Source organism: Motacilla alba, chromosome 4, assembly GCF_015832195.1.
Source record: "Motacilla alba alba isolate MOTALB_02 chromosome 4, Motacilla_alba_V1.0_pri, whole genome shotgun sequence".
Taxonomy (NCBI): Eukaryota; Metazoa; Chordata; class Aves; order Passeriformes; family Motacillidae; genus Motacilla; species Motacilla alba.
Window position 1 is genome coordinate 34,847,962 of NC_052019.1, and position 20,806 is coordinate 34,868,767.

General features: G+C 35.9%; 1 protein-coding gene across 6 annotated transcripts in view; it reads left to right on the forward strand.

Annotated features, from left to right (window-relative positions):
• The window catches only part of ASB5 (ankyrin repeat and SOCS box containing 5), a 42,015-nt gene that overhangs the window by 7,266 nt on the left and 13,943 nt on the right, over nt 1-20,806 (forward strand). Inside the window, exon 2 of one of the 6 annotated variants that reach the window (XM_038134358.1) lies at nt 951-1,110. The exons of 1 other annotated variant lie outside the window; for it this stretch is intronic. Coding sequence is in view for 2 of the 5 variants with exons in the window: in XM_038134356.1 (XP_037990284.1) it covers nt 6,415-6,610 (196 nt within the window). In the remaining 3 variants the exon portion in view is untranslated. Of the gene's footprint in view, nt 1-950; nt 1,111-5,003; nt 6,611-18,287; nt 18,791-20,806 lie in introns of those variants that run through there. 4 more of the 6 variants (XM_038134356.1, XM_038134361.1, XM_038134357.1 and 1 more) reach the window with 4 other exon arrangements.

Below are 20,806 nucleotides of genomic sequence, written 5' to 3' on the forward strand. Positions count from 1 at the left end.
AATTATTTTCTAAGATAGGAGTAGTATTTTTAACTACTAGAAAAGGCAAAACACCTCAATGAAACAATTTTGAACTCATTAAGAATTAGTGGAATAAACAATCTTTTCATGATGTTAGAAATTAAAGGTTGCATCATTCATGTACTCAAATAACTTGATTTGTACAGAGCCTAAACTGTGTCAGACCAATGATTTTACTACACTGAATGAAAAAAAGTACCACCGTACCACCCAAAGGCATAAATTTGAACTTTGTAGAGCAGTTCAAGAACTTATGGAAATAATGTGCTACACTATAATATAGACAGAAAGTATCTTTGTAATAAAACCTTTATAAATTTTTGTGCATTAAAGCTCTTTTAAAGGAACAGTTGTGCTTCATTATTAGAGAAGGCAAATGGTGTCTAAATATGTAACTGTTAAGTAGAATGGGTGTCAAAAGCCAGAGCTCACTTATGGGGAGGAATGTTTCAAGACACTCATTTTTCCCTGTTGTGCCACTAAAGTTGTCATTACATTCCATTTTGAAACAGACTTTTGGTTCAAGTCTTTGGTTGGGTTATCAGGCTATTAGCAGGGATTATGAGAACTGCAGAAATCAGAATGAAACATAACTTTGGTTATGAGTTGTAACTCTATGTTCTATGGTTTGTGTAGATCCTGGGTAGATACGGCATTCAGGAAGAAATCTGTAAAAAGGAGATATGAGCCTTTCATTTTTGGTTAACAGTGTTGTATCTGTTGCAATTGGCAACACAACTCTTAGGTTTTTGTGCTGATAGTATGGCTTTGTCATGATGCTCAAGTAATTCTGTAGAATTCTCAAGTAATTCTGTAGATAGCAGTGGGGTGCAGTGAAAAAGCAGTTCAGATCTAAACTAAGTTTCCTCTTTTCTGGATGAAAAAGTTTGTGTTCTCTCATTTTTTGTCTTTTCATTCCCCCAAAACAGTAGCACACAGTCTGTACATCAGCAACCTCCTCTCTTCATACTTTATGAAGAGTAGTATTTGGTTTGAACTAATGGGCTTGAGCTCCTGTTTAGAAAAGGACACAGCAGCTGCTTGATGTTTTCCAGTCACTCCAGCTTCTGAATTTCTTGTACCTCTCAGGTAAGTATGACTTGTTTGGGTTTATTTTCTGTGCCTAAGCATAAATGCATAATAGCCTTTAGAATGATATTAATGAAAAGAGCATTTGAAACTTTTTGAAAATTGTTTTATGATATGTATGCCTTTTTTTGGTCTTCAATATGATGTTAAAGTAACATTTTGAATAATGAGGAAATGAATTTTAAAATATTTTCATTTTAAAAAATAAACCAACTCTTTGAGTCTAGATTTCTCCAGTTCAAATGCTTTGGATATAAAATAGTAGAAAAAATTTGTCGAACCTAGATTAAGGAGGAAATGACATAACATTCAGTAGCTTTAGATAAATAGGTAAAATTTAGAGGATTAGCATCTCTTACACACATTAAAATACAAGTCAGCTGGTCTCTGAGCAGGTAATTTTTCATGCAGAGTTAGACATTTCCTTTTCAGTAGCTCATGCTTCTCTTTTGAGTCCTTCATGAAGCATTTCATACTTATATCAGAAACTCAGTACTAAAACTTGATTTCTTACTGGTATTTTATTTTAAACTTTTTGTTTCAAGGACATTACTTTACAAGTTTCTCCTGATTGGTTGCCTATAATGTATAAAATAATCAATTCTTCAAAGCACCTAAGAGTTCCTGTTCCTCTGCCTGTTATCTTAAAATCTTCTGTTGTATCTGTAATTGGACAGAAGTTTCAGAGCCAGGATGACTATCAACTTCTTGTGTATATTTAGCTGTCTCTTATGTGTGGAGGAAGACATGCAGGTGAAGTGTCATACAAATAATTCCTTGTACTGTATTTCATCTTTGTCTCATTGTTAAAATAAACATTTTCACTTTCAGAGTTTTATATGCATCTCCAAAATACAGAAGAAAACTGTTAAGACTAACTGTAATGGAATTTGTGCTGCAAATATAATTACTCTTTTACATCTTCTATCATTTAGTTTAAATACATTACTTTAGAAAAGAAAAATAGAAGGTAGTATGTTTTCCAAACGTAACAACACAGCATGTGCTACAAAGAAATCATATTTCTAAGGGTTTTATAGTCTTTGATGTTAAAAAAAAATGCCTTCAAAGACTAAATATTCTATCAGTTGTGTTAATTTTCTTGTGTATTTTACCTTACTGAAAATTAGACACACAGGTCTTCTAAAGCATAGATGAAAAATTGCCAGAATAAAGTAGTTTACGACTGTGGTTATGCAATTAATCATAGATGACAGAGCATAGGTTTTGTGGTTTTAGGGGTTTTTTTTTGTTTTCTTTGTTTGTTTGTTTGTTTGTTTTGCTTTAATTTTGTTTTGTTTTTCTAAAAATTACTTTATTTGGTTGAGGGTAAATTGTACACAAGGTTTTGGACAGTTTGAATTAGCACAAACAGGTGCAACTGCTAAATACTTTTTTTCTGCACTTGGCTTCTACACAGCAAAGCATTAAAGGCCAGGCTACTTTGTCTGAGCTCTGGAGTTTGAAATTAACCACTTTCTAGTCATTATAAACAGCAGTATTGCTGTCTTGATTATACAGATTATGTTCTTGAGAAATAATAACTGACCAAGCTACATTATCTAAGACCATAAATTCCAGCATTTGAAGTTTCTTAAGTGGTTTTAAAATTAAAATAGTTAATTTCCAGTAGTGGGGAAGCATATCAGAGGAATCATGACATTGTCCTTGTTTTATTTGCTGGAAATGTGCTAGTATGGCAAGGTAAGGGTATTGTTGTCTGTCACAGTATTACTATCTTCTTAAACAAAATAAAAATCCAAATATTGTTAATCTGCAAAGTAGCTTGGTACCATTGTCTTGTGTGCTATGATAAAATCCTAAATGCTAATAAATGCTAAAATAATTTTACAGCCTATCTCTTCTGTTGACATTAAGTGGATGAACAGTCAAGATTTCCTTTTATTTAGGTTTGTAATCTGAATTTTGTATTAAAATAAAAATACAAAAGAATAATTAGTTATTCTTTTCACAAGGATATCTGAGTGGTTTTTTTAACAGCAATGAAGTTATCTTCAGAATACTCCCCATTTTACTAGTGAGGAAATGAGGCCAAGAAATTTCATTCCCAAAAGTCAAAACGACATGGGAAATGCAAATATCCAGATTAAGCCACTGATCTTTTTAAGTGTTTTGATATCATTATATTGTTGTACATTTGTTACATATGGTGCATTTCCATTTGGAATCTCTCATTATTCTGAAGTGCTGCAAGATCTGACTTCAGTTACTTCACATTGCCATGCAATAGAAAATGTGGGACACTTACGTTCCACCTTTTTACAGTCCCTCATGTCATCACATTGACTGGCAGATCCTTCATTTATTTACCTATGCTTCTATTTTCTGATTTCCATTACAACAGCTGTAGCTTTCTGTTTCTGGTTTTCCCAGTCTGCATGGGCTTCCTCTCAGCTCTTGTGTTCAGATCTCAGCACTCACGTTGTTGGTTCTCCCAAAATTCCATGTGGGCGTTAACTTCTAAGCAGTTGCTCAGTTTTCACGACTGGGTGCCTCATAGCATGGCTTTGCCAACAAGCTGTAATGGTAATTTCTGTAGCATTTTAGAACCCTTAGATTAGGATAGACTTGGTTCTGTGCAGTTGGGAGAGTTTCCAGCTAAGCTGGCACATAAGAGTTACAGAGCTCTAAAGCAAAAGAGGAAATATTATAAGACTGATTTGTCAGCTTCTGATGAGTATGTGTGAACTGGAATTCTCAATACTCGTGATTTCATATCGTTTTTCATCCTTATGCAGCCTATTACTGATGAGGGAAATTTTTGAAAGGACACAAGGCAAGTTTTGATACAGGAATAACCTTCCTGTTCAATTTCCATCTTGTTCCTAAAAGTGATTTTACAATTCCGTGAGGTTATTTGAAACATCGCTTACAAAATACTAAATGCATATTAGGCTTATTATTGTAGTTTTTCATTTAATTTTTTGAACCTAAACCGAAAAAAATTACCTTGAAGAAAACTATTTAACAATTGAGAAATTTATTTTGTGATTTATCTGCTGTAGTTACAAGAAGCAGGAAACAGTATTGTGAGGTGAAGATGAATTCTGAGCACTCTTAACTTCTGCTGTTTTTTATGGTAATTGCTATTTGGAGTTTTGCCTCCAAAAAGAAAGATTATTTTGTTCATTAACAAAATGTGGGAGAAGTCCAGATGAGAAAGCAGGTACTAGATGGTACAACATGAAAAAAGGGAAAAAAGGTCAGGTAAAACACTGTAAGGAAGAAAAAACTTTCTGTAACATAATTATGGCTTTTCCTTGTTCTGCATGGTAAATTTGTGAAATAGGTCCATAAGATGGCTGGGGAATTCTGTGGACTGATCAGGTTAAGCTTAGTAATACTAGTACAAATATGGAAGAAGTAAGAAATTCCAGTATTGTGTGTATTACTAAGGAAAATACCATTTCTATTAATGATTGAAACAGAACTTGGCAGTGGTAGCTCAGAACATAATGCCTTTTATACTTGTGGAAAACATGACACCTCAATTCAGTGTCGGATAACAATGTGCCAAATATAAAAAGGGATTTTCATTTGGCATTTTAAGTACTCATTCCTACTTCTAAGAATGGTATGAGGAAAGCAGTTCCTATTCTGGCTGGATGAGAAAGTGTCTATAAATGAAATTTGGTAAAAAGTTGCCTATTTTTTTTTACTAACTAAAATAGTTTACAGTGTAAACTCCTTTTTAACTGCCTTTTCTAGTTATGTTTGAGTTTTAAGTGGATTAATTTTTTTCAAGGAAAAATACCTATTGCCCGTTTCTCTCAAGATAAGCAAAATTCACTTCCTGTGAGTTAAAATTTTAATGTTTATTTCAAAGAACATTTCCACTTATCATTGTCTTTTCTTTATTTGCATAAGTTTGTTTTAATTTAGTTTCCAGAAAACATTATAACTTCTTAGTAATAAATTACTCCGAGAGTCAGATGATAAGAGGTGCCTTATTGTTTCCACTTTCCTTTCAGAAATATGGTTTTGTATTATAGTGCTTGCTATCTGCTATTCTGTTCATTGAAGTCAGGGTGATCTGTGGATGCAGTGACATTTGGATCATACCCTTTTATCCTGATGGACAGCTGCCAACATTCTAAAACGTCTTTGTTTTTTTTCTAATCACCAAATGAGAATCTAGGGTAGAATAGAAAGGTGTTTAGGATTACTTTGGGTAGAGCATTTTAAGTTATAATTCAAGACACTGTTTTTTAATTTAGAAGGAAGTATAAAAGTTTAGAGTAGGACCCTTTCTTGTGCTGCCATGATTCTTTACTTTAGGTTTATAGTTCTCTTAGAAATCTGGTTCTGTCATGCAGCTCCTCAGTTTGTATCATGTTGCAAGTCAGCAATTTACTGAGCAATTACTCACACTAATGGAACAACTTCTGAGTGACTGCTGATGACTGTGAGTAATAGCCTTATGGTATAAAAGCAAATTAATTCTGAAAAAATTGGAGGAATTTGGATTCCCCTCTCTAAAACTGGCCAACAAATAAAGCCTGTCATGTCATATGATGCAGCACAATGAAATACATGTCATAACTCTTAGAAATTTTCCATGTTGAAATTTTACCATTGCATTTAATTATGATAAAACCTGAAGCACCTAAAATTAAATTAAAAAATCTAGATGATTGATTCGTATCACCTGCTCTGAATACTGTTTTTTGTATAGTGCTAAAGTCTTTCTATACTAGATACTTTCATTCAGTCTGAGCAAAATAATGAGACTGTCAGAGCTGGTATATATTAAATCTCTGTTTATTTATTAGTGTGTACTTCAATTATTTACTGATGTGATTCTAGTTTTCTAAGGAAAGAATATCAGTCTGACACAAAATGAAATATCAGAAAAGAGCAGTTGTACTTAGGCAGCAGGAGAACATATTTTAGCAAAAGCAGGTTATCTGAATTACGTGGTTCAGTACTTGAATTTCAGGGGTTTATAATAATACTTTTGAAAATGTATTTTAAACATGTAAACAAATGAATTAGAAATGCAGAATTTGGAATGCAACAGACTTTTAAGTGGAACAAGTACAATCCAGGATCTTGGAACCTGCTGTCCCACATGAATATCACCAGGCTAGCAAGAGCTGTAGTGAACTCAGTACTATGTACAGTATAAATAATCGTCATATTTTGAGCAGCAGGCATCATGACCAGCTGATATTTTCTTTCCTCGGGACCAGTTGTTCCCAAGAGTGCATGGCTGGAGCCATATGATCTTATCAACACATTTGAGAGCCTGACCCAAACACTGACAGAGGTTTTGCTGCAGCAATGACTGTCATAGAAGAAAGTCGCCCTTTTGCACAGCAGTTATCCAATGTCTACTTTACTATACTTTCACTTTTTTGTTTTAAACTTTTTGTGAAGATCAGCCTTGCTATTCTTAGTCATTTCTACATTGTGAAAGGAAACCGTAAGGAAGCAGCAAGGATAGCTGCTGAATTTTATGGAGTTCCTCAAGGACAAGGTATATTTGTACATACTCTGTTTTCACTACTGTTTGGGGATATTGTTTTTCAGGTAATTACTTATCTGCTAGCCTCATTTACATTCAGTTTTTCAAATTATATGTGTGAGTGGGTTTTTTTCTGTACTTGTTGCTGTGTTTTTGATAACCAAAGTTATCTGTAGGAGTGTTGTTAGATTATTTGAGCTTTTTTTCCTGTGGTTTTTTTTTTTAATTTTATTTTAATTAATATTAAGTTCAGAATAAAACTGAAATATCACAGCTAGTTTTCTGTTCGGAGAGAGGCCTATGTATAAATAAGGTTGCCAAATACTTCCCAATCTGGGACTATTTTCCCAATTGCTCCTAATGTTCCCCAGATTACCATGCATAGTTGAAATTTTCCATGTTTGGCATATGATTATTTTGCACCACTCTAGTGAAACTAGTCCAAATATTTCTGAAAATTATGTCTTGATTTAGCTAAAATTTTCGTATAATAATTTTTTGGAGAAGATATAGTCCTCATGTACCTTGAATAAGTTGTCTCTTGGTACATAGCAGGAACCCTAGTAACACTTTGTCAGGGTCAACTTTTGGGCATGTGTGTGGAAACCCTTCAGATTTTACTGGGTTGAAAACTCTTGCGAAAATTCCTTTTTTCTGTTCACGCAAGCAGAACTTTGGCAGAACTGTTGCCCCAAGCTCATCTGTGGTGAGGTTCCATTTTCATTCAATTCTTCTGCATTACAGAATACTCCTTCTTCTAAATTGTGGCCTGCTGGTACATGACTGAGCCCTGATTTTGGTCAGCTTGGGATCCCTGCTACCTCACTTGTCTTTATTGTTCCTTGTATTCTGGGATGGCATCAAGCTGAATTAGGCAATGGAACAGGAAGACTTGTCTTGCCTCTTACTGCCTTTACCAATCATCCCTAGGTACCACAAATGTGAGGACATAGCCCAGGTTAAACAGTTTCTCTCTTAGAAACAGAGAAACTGTAGAAATGAGCCAGAAAGAGTTTCAAACTCAAAAGATTTTTTCAGCCTTCAGTGTTGGGACTAAAGCTAGACATTTTTTGTAGGGGTGTTAAAATTTGCAATCCAGAAAGAAAGGCTTAATTCCTAAAGTAGGAATTAGCTTGCTTTGCAGAAGATTTACTTGAGATGGATTTGTATCGTGTTTTTTGCAAAAGCTCTGAAACCCAGGGTTTTTACATCTGGGCCTGTTAATGACCACACTTGAACTACTATGCATGAGTGTGTTTGTGTGTGAGTGTATGTGCAGATAGTTATGTGGGAGGCTGTGGGTGTGTATGTATATGTGGGTGTGTATGTATATATTCACTACAGTAGGATAGGAAGAGCACAGACAGGAATACTTGCAGAGAATGGGGAAGGCCTTATTTGAAGTCAAGAATTTTTTGCCAGAAGGTGCTCGCTAGCTCTAAGGCAGCTCTTTATGGGAAGACCAACCCACGAGCTGGGCACAGAAGGAGACTTGGGAGGAACTGGAGTGAAAGGAATAACATGCATCAGGCTGGAGAGTAAAATAGTGTTTATGGTGTTACCTGTTGCTGAGCCCAGGAATCTAATTCAGTCATTTGTCAAAAGTCTCATCTCATACCTAAAGAAATTGTAAGCATTAAGTATTACTAAGCATTCTAGTAGCTGGCCAATGCAAAAGATGAAAATCTATCACTCTTGCAGGTTACTGTTTTGGTCAGGTAGTAGAGGTTTTTATTGATTTAAAGGATCAAACATATGGTAGATTTTCTATTTTTCTGCTTGTTTTATTAAAATAAAATTATTAATGCTACTGTTTTGTGCTTAAGTTTGACTTTTTACAGTTCAACATCAGTGTGCCTTCATTTTTTGCTGTCCAGCTTGCAGTGGTTGGTTCTGGATTTGTAACAGTTGTAAGCACATATTCAGCTAGTGTTATGGAATCTGCTATTCATCCATTTGTTGTGACTAACAGCAGCAATCCTCGTGCTTTGGGATGCAAATAATTCTTCTCAGAATTATTATTTTATCTTATCTTTTCTATACTTTAGTTCTATGTCTGTGGAAAGAGGCATGCTAGGGTCTGAACTCACAGTGTGTTGTGGGATTTGATGTTTTGGTGTTGGTGAAACACAGGGATGCATCAGTAGAGTTCATGTAATACATGTAACAAAATGCCCTGTTAACAGTGATATCTAAAAGATGAACAGTAAGTAACATGAAGCATGAAAATGCTTGAAACATTACATTGTAAAATTAAATTCTGAGTATCCTTCTAATTAATGATCCATTCTGTGTTTTTTCTCAAGTAGCAGAGAAACCTTGGCAGAAAAAAACACAGCACAAAGAACGACCAAGATAGATAATTAGCCTAGCAGCTATCATTAGCTAATTCAAGTTTATAGTGTTTCAATAAGTAATTCAAATTAGAGGAAATGTTTCTTTTTATTTTCTAGTTTTAACCTGATTAGATACTCTCAAAATTCTGCTAGAAATGGTACTTTAGGTTTGCTTTTAATAACAAAAGATTACTTATTGCTGTTATAATGGCTTGGCTAGGACAGAGTGCTATAATTTTGAAGAAAAAAGAACCTTTGTAAATAATATGCTACTAGGCACAGGCATTATTTCATACTTTTTAAATTGACCCCCTGAGTTAAAATAAGTCTTTCTTTTATGAAGTCTGTATAATTGAGGGTGTTTCAGGTACAGAGAGGTAGTTTTTGGAGGAACTCCTTTTGTCAGATTGAAGGTGTAAAGGCCAGTTCAGGAACTGAGGCCCAGGGATCATGCATTTCAAGGCTGTCTTACTTTATTTTGTCACTTTTTCTTTATTAAATATAAGGAGACAGCTTTGCCTGTGTCATCTACTTTGTGTGGTCTTGTTGCTAAACGTTAGTGGTAAAATGGGTCATGCTTTGTTCCTTAATGTTTCAGGAATATTTTCAGTTTCAATAGTCAGCAATCTATACTCCATTTATCCTTTGGATCTCAAGTGTATATGAATGGCTGGATAATGTCACAGTCATTAATTAGAAATTATTATACTGTTTATGTGACATTGAAATGCAGGAACTAGATCAGTGTTCAGCATCAGGTAAGACCAAAAAAGTGCATGTAAAAGCTCTACTAATTATGGGGCACTTTCATTTGTTTATGGAAATGATGTCTGAGTAAAACTTTTCCTGTGTATAGCTCAAAGGTACATTCAGAGGTAAATTGAATGCTCTAGGATCAATTATACATGAGTTATCTGGCGAATGTTTGGCTAACCTGTTTTTTAAATGCTTAGTAATAGTGATTTCTGCAGCATCCTTATGCAACCAATTGCAGGTTTTCTGTTCTCATCACTAAACTGCTTCCCATTTCCCCCAAGGGTGACCTAAATCTTTATTTCTGCTAACTAAATTCATGAAATATGATTATTTCTCTCTGTGTATGAGAAGTAATCTATTTAAGGACTATTATAATGAATTTTCCTACTTCTGCTGTTTTTTTCTTTTCTGGAATAAAGTAAAAAACATTTAACTTAGTCTGTCCTCCTAAGTCTTATTTTCTAGCGCCTGGAGTTACTGCAGTTGCTCTCCCTTGGAATTGTGCCAGTTCATATATAGTTTACAGACATCTTTACTGATGTCTAATTTCCCATGTTAAACAGAGTGCTCCAGCTGAGACTTTATGAGTGTAACCGGGGGAACTATTAGTTGTATACAAGTGGAACACTTATGTCATGTGCCATGTATATGGCGCCCTATGTAATACCTCCTGGAATGATGCTGCCCCCTCAGCAGTAAAGTATTATGGATAGGGGCTCTAGCCTGTAAACCACATGTTAAAACAAAGTCACTGTACTCTGCATTTGCTTTTTCCTCTCTACGTGTAGTACTTTGTACTGGCCTTTAGCTAATTTCATGCTGTCTTGGTATCAGACAATTTCTCTGTTTTACTTGTCTGTTTTGAATTGCTTCCCTCTAAGAAGTTGTAGCATCTACAGTTTAGTGTCACATACTGCCTCCATAACAATAAATACTGTATTCTGTCTTTCACAATATTAAAAGCTTGAATAGCACCAAATGCAGGACAGAACTTTGGATTCTTTTACATTTGCTTAAAGTGAATTGAAGACCTCTGTCCTAATAAGCTATTAAGAGTGGAATGATTTTTTTTTCAGTGAAGTCAGTGGCATTAATACCATAAAAAAATAAATGGAAAAGGGATCCATTCTATTATAAAGGTGTCATTTGCTGGGTTATTTTTAACTTTGGCACTAGTTTTGTAAGCACTTACTCATATCCACTTGCCCCATTGATTTGAAAGGGACTGATTAGTTGTTTGGAGCCAAGTGCTTTCCAGTCAGGGACTAGAGCTAGGTTGTGGTGCCTAGTGTTTCTTTATTTATTTGTTGAAGTGAACATTTACATATTCATTGCATTTGAAACTTTACAAAAGTCAGTATTTTAATAATTTCTTTCCTAATGGCTAAAGATGTAACAAGTATATGTTTGCTCCATTTTAAAATTCTGTTCCCTACAAACTGATACACAAGAATAAAATAACTTGAAAAATTAACTTTGGGTATATTTAGCTCCTTAGCAAACTATATGTAATGACAGTGATCTGCACAGTAACATTTCTTCTCTCATGGTATTTCCAGATCTGTGAAGGGTTAATAAATCAGCCTTTTGTTCAGCTGTCGCTGGATGAACACTGGAGGGTCAAAAGCAGCTTTTAGACTCTTCCTACTGTACCAACTAACAAGTCATATCATGAAAGTGCTCTGTGCATAGGGGTTGGAGCTTCAGATGAGTTTTATAGTTTAGTTGCTTAAGGATGAGGTAGTAGTTCTGTGTTATGAGGTGATTTCAAAGTTTGTGGATCAAATCTAAAGAATAAATTTTGGGTCTGTAAGATATAAGTTCTGCCAAAAAAAATACTAGTAAGATCTTGGTTTGTACGAAAGAGCCTATACTTTGTTACTAAAGATAACTTTATAGAAGGAGACATAGTTCCCACTCATAAACATTTTTATAAGGCAGAAGGTGTCTATTTTATCAAAAGTAAACCTGATGCTCAGTAATTGTCAAAATTATCTACAAGCAGAAAGCAATAGAGAGGAACTTTCTTACAAAAAAAAGGGGAATTTGCAGAGGTTAACATAGCATAAACAGCAGTCATGTACCTATACAGATACTTGGGATCTGATAGACAAGCTAAGTAGTTCTGAGAATATAAAATAATTGGTCTTAAATATCGTATTTTTTGTTACCTCTCTTTAGAAAAAATTATATAAAATTTCACTTTATCCATAAGTCTATAAGTTAAAGTTACTTGAAAGCAGAAATTGTGTTTGTGGTATGCTTCTTAAAATACACATTCTGGTTTTGCAGAACAGGAGAAGTGAATATGCCCTGGTTTCTCTAAGGTTAAGAAAGTCTACTCTTGAATGACTGTAGCAAATTCTAAGTTACCCAGCTTTGCTGTATCTGCCTTGGTCGGGCATGGTAGGAAAGCTCAGTACACTAGTTAGGCTAAATTAGGCCATCAACGGGATTGTGGTAGTTCAGTCTACTGGAGTCTCCATCTTCTCCCAGAGACTGGTAAATACTATGAAGTATTCTGTTTCTTTTTTTTCTTGTACACTGAGAACTACTTGGGTAGTCCCAAGAGTACGGTCCTTAAAATACAGCTCGTAAAGAGGCAATAATGTTGTGTTTCACTGTTAGAGATCTACTGTTTGGAAGGCTTGTAGTGAATGATTAGAGCAAAGTTTTCATATTTATTTTATCCTAACAAGTTGCAATTGATAATGCCACTCAGCAACAGTTGTTAGGTAGGGAAGATAGGCATGAGGCATTTTCTCAACTCGCATTCCACAGAGATCACAGTTCTATTAATAAAAGCCATACAAGACCTCTCTTAGCTTCCTGGATACAATGGAGATTCATTTAGCAATGATAGGAATATTGTATGGCATACCTATTCACCATACCACTTGGTGTAAGGCACCACATTTAGCATTTGTTTTTCATTTGCAGCACGTAAGCTAATGGTGTAAAAATGCTTAAGATAGTGTGAATATTCTTTTTTGAAATTTTAGAAGGTTTTTTTTTTTTTTTTTTGATGGAGCTCATCACTTTCTGTTGCATGCCAAACAACTTTGCCTAGTATGACAAATGACTGCCAAAGAAGAGTCATACTGCAGAATAATGCCAAAAAGGCACCTTCTTTGAAGAAAGAAAATGACACCACATACTAGACAAATACCAGAACATTCTTTTTTGAAGAACATATTCTACCTTAAAGAGGTTTTGCTCAGAGTTATATGATGCAACTAAATTAGCATGGCCTTAGCCCTGACTTGCAACAACAAAAAGCAAGAACATCTGTTGGCAAGCATGTTACTTTTAATTCAGATTTTTCATTTTTTACATCCCTCATCTGAAAGCAAATTTCTGAAGCCACAGAAAAATCTAGTGAATAAGTATGTTGGAGCCTGTTTGCATGTTTGCCTCTCTGAAAGAAACTGATATAGCCTGTTGTGGATTTTTGGTGGGTTTTTTTTACTCTTCTGTCTGTGTATGTGAGGACCTCCTTGAGGTCCACCAGCTGCATTTTTTGGTTGGTTTCATTCAGATGTACCTCCTTGAAATGTATTTTTTTTCTGAATATGGACCTTAACTTGTCACCAAACTAGATCCCATTTGCTTGCTTGGAGTGTACGCTCTAAACTCACATGGAAATGCCCTTCATCAGTTGATTTCTGTATTTTTCTGTGTGAAATGAAGAGTAAGCTTGTGAAATAATAAAAGTACAAAGCGAACATTATGAACTCTGATGTATCTGAAAACCTGGGGTTTTAAAGGTGCATAGCAATAAGACTGAGCAATAAGACTGAAAGGCAGTCCTGGAGCAATCTGTCTGCAAGGCTTTAAAGAGAACTGATGTTAAAGAAAATATGCAGAAAACTGCAGTATTGGCTTGGGGCAAGCTCAGTTGTACCATCTGCACTGGTCTTTCTTGCATTGTTGGGGCATAAGGCAACAGGGGAAGACCAAAATAGCAAAGCTCCCTGAAGGTGATGTTCCTTCCTTCAGCCACTGGATTCCTATGGCCAGGGTTTTGCTCTTCACATTCCTCTCCTGTAGGGGATGTTCTCAAACACTCGCAATGCAGGCAAACAGCGAGTGAACTCCTGCCAGTTAGACGATGATGACTTGGGGGGAATTGCATAGCATGCCTGAGTACTGAGCTCTGCTCAGGACTGCAGCAATGCTGGCTGGCTGGCCATAAATCCTTTGTGGCATGCTGCATCTGTTGCACTAGTGGATGTTACGCTCTGCCATGTCTGGAGTCTTTCTGGCAATAGATATGTTCTCTCTCCTCATGGCTGTTCTTTCACCATAATTGACTGAAGATTCTCTCTGGGCTGCCCTTTGCCACTCCTATGCTGACTACTGGTTTCATGCCTGTGTCTGTCTTTCTGTCAATATCTGAAGCTCAGGCCTGCTTGGTAACTGATTTGCTCAGGTTCTGCCCCATGACTTCTGTAATTTAGTTTAGTTTACATATTAGCAAGTATTCTGTGTTACTGCATGAAGAGTCTGACAGGTACACATTGCAAACAAGCCAAGAAATGTAATAAGTGTGTCATTGTTCTGTACTTGACTTGTGGGACACCTGAGACAAAGCCTTTGTCATATCAGAAGTTTAAATCCTTTTTCAACCTTTAGTTATGATTCCCAGCATCCAAGAACATAAGATGTAAAAACTGTAGAAATCTTAGGAGAAGAGGTAGGGAAATTACTAGCCAGACAGCCATGCTGTTGCTAACATCATCATCATCATCTTCTTCTTCTTCTTCTACTACTGCTACTACTGCTACTACTACTACTACTACTACTGATTTGGATTTCCAGCTAAGAGACAGTGATGAGATTGTATTAAGAGTATATAATAGAATTTTTTAGTGCTTTTAATGGTGTAAAGAAATGTCATTTTATGCTTAAGTAACTAGTGACCATTAGAGCATTGTGTACCTTTCTGCAGGTATTTGTCAAGAGGTCTGGTTGGTGACCTGGATAATGCCTAAGCTTCTGGTTGCCTGCTAATGACTTATATCACCATCATACTTGCCATGAAGTATGGCTTGATGCAAGAATCTATTTAGCAAACAAATAAAAAGTTGTTCCAGGCCTTTCCCTGTTCCCCTCCTAGAGCTTTATCCCTGTACTTTCATGGTGCATTTATGTTCCTTGGCATTGAGCTGGCACTGTAGAATGTAACAGTGGCCACCACTGTGGCCTTGTAGGATGCTGTTTTTGTCAGAAACCACAGTGCCTCAATCTTTCCTAAAATTTGCTTCATCTTGGCATCTTCTACAGGGAGGAATGTTGAAGATTTCTTCTGGTTTGTTTTTGGCAATGTCAAATAGCCGGCCTCTGCTGGAGTACTGGCGCTGAGCCACAGGGGGCCTCTCTGTCATTTCAGCTCCATGGTTGCAGGGTGTGGATCACATGAGCAGGAAGAATCAGTTTCTAGTCCTGTTCCAGAATTTAGTGTGGCACGTTCCATGCAGTCACTGTGACCCCATAGTAATCCTGGTCATGAAAACAGAGTAACCTGAAAGTTCAGAACAGTTTGGGAAGCAAGGTGGGTCATCAGTTTACTGTTTTGAGATGGTTGCCCACAAAATACTGATCTGTGACATTTGAAAAGGTGCAATTTTGTACAATTTTTCCTGAAAGAAAAATTATTGTTATAAGAGTTTAGACTGTATTGCATTGGACTGCATCATGTGTTGAAAGTCAAGGGGGTTTTGGGTATTGTTGGTTTTATTAACAGATTTTTTGTGTATTACGACAGTTGCATCACTGTTGCCTTAAAAATAGTCTTGAAAATATAATGAGTTCCCTGCTGAAAGGGAGGAACAAAAATTTACTTCTATTTTCATTCCCACCTGTTAAGAACTGTTGCCCCTTTAAACTCAGAGCTAGATGCTGACATGGAAATGTTGAAACTTTACTCATATTTCTTTTTATAAAAATCTGGAATAAAAACATTTTGAGAGTTTCCTTCAACACTTCTTCCTCTGGGTTATAAATTTGAACAGAATTAATTATTAATGAAATTTAACATAGTGCTTTATTTAAAGCTTGTATGCTAATTCAGCTCAGAATTCCAAACCCATCAGTGAAGTCCTCTGGTTTCCTTACTCTCAGATTGTAGCATCTGCCCCTGTCTACTTTTTTGAAGGTAACTGCATGATTAACTGTAATCTAAATGCTGTCCCTAATTGCTTGTTTGCCAAGTCAGGAAAAATAATGGTCAACTGTATTTTTTACATGCTTGGACATTTACTTAGACTTGTGTTAAAGGTTTTCTGGCAGATTTTGGAAGTATTTGAATGTCTTCTATAGAGAAAAATCTGAAGAACGTAATCTCAGGACTAAGCCTAAGTGGTTTTGTAGTTTTGAATGTTAATAGTTTTATTACCTAATGAAGTTGAAGGATACTGGTTTTTATTTTGCAGCTAATGTAGTTCAGGGCATAGATGGCTGAAGTGAGAAAGATCACATAGCAAATCCATGTCAGAGGTGGAAGTGAGATAGCACGGTCTTCAGCCTTACTCCATGGTTTTAACCATGTTCATTCCCTCATTTCAAGTATATTTTTAACATAATTTTGGATTATTTTTGATGCTGGTTTAGCTGCTTTATTATTTTATTTTAATCTTGTATTTGTGAACTGTTTTAATAAGACTTTTAAATGTTTTTTGCCTGGAGGTTGAATGGTTTGGCCTAGCAGAATTTAGTGAAAAGTTTCTTCTGGAGTCCTGAACTGGATAAGCTTTGCCTTCTTTAAAGCACAAAAATGCATATTTTTTAATGTCCTCTGGAGTATTCAAAGTAACTCAATGAGTGACAAGCATCTATGGACTATCCCTATGTAATGGAGATATCTTTCCTATAAGCCATGCTTTGGAGGTGGAGGGTTTTGGGGTGCTCTAACTGCATGGGGAGCTCCTTGCTTCCTGTGCAGTTGTCTGCAGAAGAGAGCAGGTGATGCTGGCTCCTGGGGCGCTCTGCCTCTTTGAAGCCATGGCAGCTGTCTGTGTACCTGCTGGTTTCCTTGCTCTTGCCAGTCACACCTCCCAGACAAGTAAGAGAGAACAGGGGCTGGAATCAATGTGGGAAGCATTTGTATGAAGTCCTTCCAGGTTTGTACCACTCCTGTAGAAAGATGCAGATTCATTCTCAGCTGACAACCTCACCCACAAAACTCCTACCAAAAAAATGTAGATTTTTTTTCTTGCCAGACCACTGTCAATTCCTGCTCTGCAGTCCCAGATGCTTTGCTTGATCCTGATCCTCACCACCTTCTGAGAGTCCTGAAATTCCATTCCAAATGGAAAATTGAAACTGAGATGAGCCTCAGAGCCATGGCAAGCACAAAAACTGTCAGGTTATTTCTCACAGGAGAATAGTGCTGGTATCTTCCTTCACAGGCACATGTTACATACACATCCCTAGTATGCTCTCCTGTTAATTCCCCTTCCAATATTTATTTACTTGGAAGAAAGCACTACAAAGTAACAAATAATTCTAGTATTAAAGTGATATATTTATAATGGCCCATTTATAATGAGCCGTTTTGTGAAAGCTCTGTTTCAGATTTACATGCAGAGATGGATATGTTGAAGTGTTTATTTCAGTCTGGGAGATATTCTGATTTGTTCAGCTAGATAACATCCAAGGAAAACAGTTGTCTGAAGGCAGCCTAATGTCTGTGAGAGTTCTGTTTTGTTCTATCTTGTCAGAAAAGCAGTAGCCCACCTGCTTCTGTTCTGTAAAGAGTGTAGCACTATTCCAAGTAAGAAAGCTCTCATGTGCTGCAATTTCAAGGTGAAATTTGCAGCTGCTCCTTCTTCTTCCCCTCACCCTCTCTACCTATAATCTTGCCTCTGATTTTCTCCTAAAGAAAACCAAGAGGGAAATAGAAAATTTCATTAAAATCTGAGCATTATTTCAGAATTTTAGGGATTTAGTTTTGTCAGGTACCTGAAAAGAATAGTAGTAGTGAAAGTGAGTAATGTTGATTTGCTTGTTAAAAAATTACAATTGGCTTCTTTATATATCTGTAGAAGAGCATAATGAGGAAGTACTACAAGGAAATGCCAGGGAGGTAAAGGTGACATTTTAACATATTATTATTACAGAGAAATCACTGTCTTTTACTGTGATGCAATTTTATCATGGATAGCTTCTCTCTGCAGATTTCTGTTGTATAGTATCAGCCTGATACATAGTAAAGAACAAAAAATTCTAGCACTCTTTGGTTGGTTTTGTTACTATTTTTAAAAAATATTGATCTGTGCTTCTTCTGACAAAACTACAGCCTTACTTTCATAACAGGATCAGACTTTCAAAATATTTTTTTTAGTCAAAACATGCTTTTATTCAAGACTTAGTTTCTGTTGACATTTGTAGGATAACTTGCCCCCTATTAAAAACAAACAAACAAACAAACCATAGAAAACCAGGAGTATTTAATAGTTTCATGGATTCTCCTGAATTCTAAAATCACTCTTTACTGCACATTACATAAAACCTGATGCAGTAATAATTGTTGTTACTATTATTAAAAGAATTTCCATTCTGATGAAATAATTTTGGTTTTCTTTTTTAGGCTGCTTGGTATTCAAACAGCAAAGCATTTGAATACTTATGCTTTAAGAATCTGTTTCTTTTTTTGTGTTAAATGATTAAAAAGTTAACACCTTCTTTCCATTTAAATCATGTAAATAGTTAAGACTCATGCTGTAGCTAAGCTGATTCTTTCTGTGTTTTAAAAATAGAAAATGCTGGAGCAGTCCTTCCCTTCCCCCACTCTGTAGTCACTAGTCCAAGCTAGTAAATGTTACTGAATGGATTTCAGCGTTGTAGCCATTCTACAGTAAGTACAGCAAGATCCTTTGTGAAAAAGCCAAAGGAGGAAAAAAGGTAGTAGAGATCATTTGTGGATGTTCGTCAGAGCAGAGTACCTGCACCAATGACAGACAGGCTTTCCTCGAGAAACAGATCATGACAACAAACACTGCTGTTCAGAGGAGCCAGAATCTCCCCAAAAGACGCCTAGAAAGTGTAGGGGAGTGCCCTGCAAAACGGAAAGCTAGCTGGGGTATTCTGACCAGCCAAGGTTAGTATAGCAGCCATTTCAGAAACCGGTACTGAAATATGCTAAGCTGACCCAATTTATGATGGTATAACTATAAAACTGATTTTTGGGTTTTTTTCTAGCTGTAATGTAAATGCATGCTTTTGTTAGTGGGACTTTATTGTCTTGCATGGGTTAACACAAGGGTACCGAGGCTATTTTCGTTCTTTCTGCTCTCTTATCAGCTGATCTAAAATACCATTTCTTGTTTATCTGCCCTGTTTGTTTTATGCAAGTGTTTAAGGCTTGACTTACCCTGACTTTTGCTATCGTGTCACGAGGTAACTGGATACTAAAGGTTAATTGTTTACTATGGGGAACCAGGGAATGAAAGGAGGGGGAGGAGTAAACTTTACATATAACTTTATGTGTAAGGAGTCTATAGACAGCTGAAATAGGAGGCAATAGAGGAGCACAGATGACAGAATTATTTTCCTGTACTAAGATACTAAGGACAAAATATAATTGTAAGGCTTTGCATAGAGAAGTACTTAGGAGGTATTTAAGTTGCTGAACACTGGCATTTTCAAAAACGAGGAATAAACTCTGTTAGAAGTGTTTAGGACTCCTATTGCCTGTGCCATATTTTCCTGTAATTATTTTTTTCCATAGTCTGAGTGTGTAAAAGGAAGCTTTGAATAATTGCAAAAGTCTTAAGAGGATTTTTTTTGAAAGAACGATCATAATTCCATTTAATATTGATATCATAAGTTTTAGAGTGAAACAAAAAAAGAAGGAATTTAGGGAGTCAAGCTTGAAATTCATGATAATACTATATATTAAAAAAAAAAAAAGGAAATGTTAAAATAGTCAATGAAAGTAGTAGACCGGACTGAGTTCATATGTTGTACTAAAGGAACTGTAAATTTACCATGTAAAATATAGCTATATATATTAGCTATATTCTTAAAATATATTCTTATTCTTAAAATACCTTTGATGATTTACAGTATTGACAGTTTTAGAACTAAGCAATATTTAAGAATTTAAGCACCAGTTTCCTTATCTCCCAAGTAACCATTTGAATTCAATGACACTGCGTGATTGCATTTGTTCAGTTTTGATATGCAGAGCATCTTTTGCCCTCATGTTTTTCACTGTTTGGGCTAAGATTTCCTGACCTAAATAAATTTTTATTTATGGTCATTTTAGCTTGTTAGGTCAGTATTTTACAAAAATCTTGGACAATATCCCTCAGCTGAAATTTCATAAGAGTTTATCAGTGTTAGTAATAGCCACTCCATTAAAAGGTTGAAGGTTAGGCTCTCTTGCTACTCTTACCAGTAAATAGCCACAATTAATCTAGTTTTGAAATTCTCAGAACCTAAGTAAAATATGGAAACTAAAATTTTGTGTAGAATCCATCTTAGCAGGGTCAGGCTACTTAAAACCATGCTGGGAATATACATTTATTGATAGACATCCTGAAGTACTGAGAGACTTCTGTTTCACTTAAGGCTTCTGATTGTTGCATTGCACTTGAATAACAAGTATATCTTTTATGAAGTCTGAAGGATGCTTTTTTTCCTTCCTCTCTATCTCATGCATGCAGGTATCCAAACCTGACTTGGCTCTACAGGCACCCTTGCAGAGCAGCGGGAGAGAAAGTCATACTGCAATGCAGTCTGTAATTAAATAGGCAGATTGGAAAATGGACTGAAAGTGATGCAGAGGGTGGAATATATCATAAGATTGGGTAGAAGGGTGAAAGGATAGAGTCAAAATGGGAAAAGGCCTTCAGCCTTCTGGCTTGAGGGGCTGCAACTCCAAAATCTCGTGAATATGACAAAAATTACACACTGGGCTCAGATTTGCTGCGCAATTGCTTGCTGTTTATAATGCTTAGGATTAGGCCCTGGGCTGCATTCACTCTCAGACAAGCTGGGAAAATACAGAGAATTCTCAGCACAGTTTGGGAAGAATTGTTTGTACTCTCATTTAAGGCTGAGACTGTGTTTGAGGAGCAAAATTATTCCAGACTTTATTCTTCAGAGTCTA